General features: G+C 43.5%; 1 protein-coding gene across 2 annotated transcripts in view; it reads left to right on the forward strand.

The window, feature by feature from the left end:
* The window catches only part of cdon (cell adhesion associated, oncogene regulated), a 141,306-nt gene that overhangs the window by 49,969 nt on the left and 86,337 nt on the right, over positions 1-5,000 (forward strand). For both annotated transcript variants that reach the window (XM_036961315.2, XM_036961316.2), the window contains exon 2: positions 2,910-3,103. In XM_036961315.2, the coding sequence (XP_036817210.2) occupies positions 3,040-3,103 (64 nt within the window). In that variant the 5' untranslated portion in view covers positions 2,910-3,039. The remainder of the gene's footprint in view (positions 1-2,909; positions 3,104-5,000) is intronic.

A 5,000-nucleotide genomic window follows, 5' to 3' on the forward strand; every position in this document is an offset into this window, starting at 1 on the left:
TCAACACCACAAGCCTTTTTGGGTTGGAGGGTTTGTATTTTGTCCTGTAGTTCAATCAATGTAATTGGAGAATCCAGTGGGTTCTGGTCGTCTTTAATAGTTGATTCTGAGATTTTTGTATTTGATCATGTGTATGTTTTAGATGTTTCTTGTTTTTTGTTGTAGAGCCAGAAAGATTGGGGAAGTGGTTTACCCACACATCTCCATTTTGGATAGATAATTATTTGGTGTGTTGTTTGTTTAGTGTTTTCCCATGTTCCCAGAAATGGTTAGATTCTATGGATTCTTCAATTACATTGAGCTGATTTCTGACGTGCTGTTCCTTCTTTTTCCGTAGTGCATTTGTATTGTTTTAGTGATTCGCCATAGTGAAGGCGTAGATGCAGGTTTTCTGGGTCTCTATGTTTTTGTCTGCAGAATCATGTCTCAATTTGTTTCTTAGGTTTTTGGATTCTTCATCAAACCATTTGTCGATGTTGTTAATTTCTTTGGTTGCCTGCTGGACATTGTTAGATTTGATAAGGAATCTGAGAAGTCAAATATACTGTTCAGGTTTTCTACTGCCAAGTTTACACCTTCACTGTTACAGTGGAACATTTTGTCCAGGAAGTTGTCTAAAAGTAATTTATTCTTTTTTAATTATTATTTAATCAATTTTTGGTAGATTTCTCTGTGTGTCTGGACCACAGCTTCAGGCAACAGTGAACCTGGGAGTGTTAGTGTGTGTATGTCTTCAAGCTACAGTCAGTCTTAGAGGAGTTAGTCCTGTGTGACTAGAGATATTGAGAGCAGAGAGGAAAATCTCTTCAGTACTCGTTCATTCGGGGGGAGGGGGTGGGGGGGGGGGGGGGGGGTAAGAGGCCAGGAGTGTGTGAGATCAAGGGGTGTGTAAAGAGAATATGTCATGACGATCAGGAGGAATGGTGTTTGGGATTAATCACAGGGCTTAATAGAGTTTTTTTTTCCACTGGGCTGGGCAAGGAGGGAGATGAGATGAGACAGGACAGGGGGAACTTATTTCACTAGTTACTGACTGGTTAAAACTGCAGCCTATTCCCTATATATAAAGTATACATCGTTTGAGACTGTTTGGCTGGTTACATGTCTCATTCTGCATTATCTCATCTTGTCTGTACCTAGAGAGAGAGAGAATGATATGTGGTGATGTCTGACTAAGAGAGAGAATGATATGTGGTGATGTCTGTACACCTAGAGAGAGAATGATATGTGGTGATGTCTGTACCTAGAGAGAGAATGATATGTGGTGATGTCTGTACCTAGAGAGAGACTGATATGTGGTGATGTCTGTACCTAGAGAGAGAGAATGATATGTGGTGATGTCTGTACCTAGAGAGAGAGAATGATATGTGGTGAGGTCTGTACCTAGAGAGAGAATGATATGTGGTGATGTCTGTACCTAGAGAGAGAATGATATGTGGTGATGTCTGTACCTAGAGAGAGAATGATATGTGGTGATGTCTGTACCTAGAGAGAGAGAATGATATGTGGTGATGTCTGTACCTAGAGAGAGAATGATATGTGGTGATGTCTGTACCTAGAGAAAGAGAATGATATGTGGTGATGTCTGTACCTAGAGAGAGAGATGATATGTGGTGATGTCTGTACCTAGAGAGAGAGAGAATGATATGTGGTGATGTCTGTACCTAGAGAGAGAGAATGATATGTGGTGATGTCTGTACCTAGAGAGAGAGAGAATGATATGTGGTGATGTCTGTACCTAGAGAGAGAATGATATGTGGTGATGTCTGTACCTAGAGAGAGATAATGATATGTGGTGATGTCTGTACCTAGAGAGAGAGAGAATGATATGTGGTGATGTCTGTACCTAGAGAGAGAGAGAATGATATGTGGTGATGTCTGTACCTGATAGAGAGATGATATGTGGTGATGTCTGTACCTAGACAGAGATGATATGTGGTGATGTCTGTACCTAGAGAGAGAGAATGATATGTGGTGATGTCTGTACCTAGAGAGAGAGAGAGAGAATGATATGTGGTGATGTCTGTACCTAGAGAGAGAATGATATGTGGTGATGTCTGTACCTAGAGAGAGAGAATGATATGTGGTGATGTCTGTACCTAGAGAGAGAGAATGATATGTGGTGATGTCTGTACCTAGAGAGAGAGAATGATATGTGGTGATGTCTGTACCTAGAGAGAGAGAATGATATGTGGTGATGTCTGTACCTAGAGAGAGAATGATATGTGGTGATGTCTGTACCTAGAGAGAGAGAGAATGATATGTGGTGATGTCTGTACCTGGATAGAGAGATGATATGGTGATGTCTGTACCTGGATAGAGAGATGATATGTGGTGATGTCTGTACCTAGAGAGAGAGAATGATATGTGGTGATGTCTGTACCTAGAGAGAGAGAGAGAATGATATGTGGTGATGTCTGTACCTAGAAGAGAGATGATATGTGGTGATGTCTGTACCTAGACAGAGATGATATGTGGTGATGTCTGTACCTAGAGAGAGATGATATGTGGTGATGTCTGTACCTAGAGAGAGATGATATGTGGTGATGTCTGTACCTAGAGAGAGATGATATGTGGTGATGTCTGTACCTGGACAGAGATGATATGTGGTGATGTCTGTACCTAGACAGAGATGATATGTGTGATGTCTGTACCTAGAGAGAGATGATATGTGGTGATGTCTGTACCTGGACAGAGATGATATGTGGTGATGTCTGTACCTGGACAGAGATGATATGTGGTGATGTCTGTACCTGGACAGAGATGATATGTGGTGATGTCTGTACCTGGACAGAGATGATATGTGGTGATGTCTCTACCTAGACCTAAACCCTATGCATCTCGGCTGAATAGTGCTGTGCTCCTGTTCTAATGTTGTTCTGTTGTCTGTCTATCTCTGTGTGTTGCAGGTGTGCTGACCAGACGTCAGGTGTGTGTGTGTGTGTCGGGTGTGTGTGTGTGTGTGTGTTGTTGTTGTGTGTGTGTGTGTTTTGGTGTGGGTGCTGGGTGGCAGGCGATCAGCTGGGCTGAGTGGTCACTATGGCTGGTGGTCTAAGGGTTCTCTGCACTGTGCTCTGTCTCAGCCAAGCGCTCCTACTCTGTGGTAAGTACTGATAATACAGTCAACCTTCATTAAGTTAAGGCTTTATTCCTCTTCTTCTAAAGTGTTTTGTACTTCAAGAAATGATCAAAAGTGTGCTGATTTAGGAATGAGTGCTCTATTGGTGTATATACAGTAGTTTAGTGGTTTTTTACACATCATGCCTACCACTTTGAAGATGCAAAATATTTTTATTGTGAAATAAACAAGTAAAAAAAGAACAGAGAACTTGAGCGTGCATAACTATTCACGCCCTCAAAGTCAATACTTTGTAGAGACACCTTTTGCAGCAATTACAGCTGCAAGTCTCTTAGGGTTTGTCTCTGTAAGCTTGGCACTTCCAGCCACTGGGATTTCTGCCCATTCTTCAAGGCAAAACTGCTCCAGCTCCTTCAAGTTGGATGGGTTCTGCTGGTGTACAGCAATATTTAAGTCATACCACAGATTCTCAATTGGATTGAGGTCTGGGCTTTGACTAGGCTGTTCCAAGAAATTTTCCCCTTAAACCACTCAAGTGTTGCTTTAGCAGTATGCTTAGGGTCATTGTCCTGCTGGAAGGTGAACCTCCGTCCCAGTCTCAAATCTCTGGAAGACAGAAACAGGTTTCCCTCAAGAATTCCCTGTATTTAGCGCCATCCATCATTCCTACAATTCTGACCAGTTTCTCAGTCCCTGCCAATGAAAAACATTCCCAGACCATGATGCTGCCACCACGCTTCACTGTGGGGATGATATTCTCGGGGTGATGAGAGGTGTTGGGTTTGTGCCAGACATAGCATTTTCCTTGATGGCCAAATAGCTCAATTTTAGTCTCATCTGACCAGAGTACCTTCTTCCATATGTTTGAGGAGTCTCCCACATGCCTTTTGGCGAACACCAAACGAGTTCGCTTATTTGTTTCTGGCCACCTTCCGTAAAGCCCAGCTCTGTGGAGTGTACGACTTACAGTGGTCCTATGGACAGATACTCCAATCTCCGCTGTGGAGCTTTGCAGCTCCTTCAGGGTTATCTTTGGGCTCTTTGTTGCCTCTCTGATTAATTACCTCCTTGCCTGGTTCATGAGTCTTGTTGGGCGGCCCTCTCTTGGCAGGTTTGTTGTGGTGCCATATTCTTTCCTTTTTTTAATAATGGATTTAACTGTGCTCCGTGGAATGTTCAAAGTTTCAGATATTCTTTTATAACCCATCCCTGATCTGTACTTCTCCACAACTTTGTCCCTGACCTGTTTGGAGAGCTCCTTGGTCTTCATGGTGCCGCTTGGTGGTGCCCCTTGCTTAGTGGTGTTACAGACTCTGGGGCCTTTCAGAACAGGTGTATATTTACTGAGATCATGTGACACTTAGATTGCACACAGGTGGACTTTATTTAACAAATTATGTGACTTCTGAAGGTAGCCTTGGAGGTGTTGTGGCCACTCTTCTGTTTACCCTAGCCTAGGAGGTGTTGTGGCCACTCTTCTGTTTACCCTAGCCTAGGAGGTGTTGTGGCCACTCTTCTGTTTACCCTAGCCTTGGAGGTGTTGTGGCCACTCTTCTGTTTACCCTAGCCTTGGAGGTGTTGTGGCCACTCTTTTGTTTACCCTAGCCTTGGAGGTGTTGTGGCCACTCTTCTGTTTATCCTTGCCTTGGAGATATTGTGGCCACTCTTTTGTTTACCCTAGCCTAGGAGGTGTTGTGGCCACTCTTCTGTTTACCCTAGCCTAGGAGGTGTTGTGGCCACTCTTTTGTTTACCCTAGCCTAGGAGGTGTTGTGTCCACTCTTCTGTTTACCCTAGCCTAGGAGGTGTTGTGGCCACTCTTCTGTTTACCCTAGCCTAGGAGGTGTTGTGGCCACTCTTCTGTTTACCCTAGCCTAGGAGGTGTTGTGGCCACTCTTCTGTTTACCCTAGCCTTGGAGGTGT

Source organism: Oncorhynchus mykiss, chromosome 24 (assembly GCF_057628025.1).
Source record: "Oncorhynchus mykiss isolate SJ-2025 chromosome 24, ASM5762802v1, whole genome shotgun sequence".
NCBI classification, from domain to species: domain Eukaryota; kingdom Metazoa; phylum Chordata; class Actinopteri; order Salmoniformes; family Salmonidae; genus Oncorhynchus; species Oncorhynchus mykiss.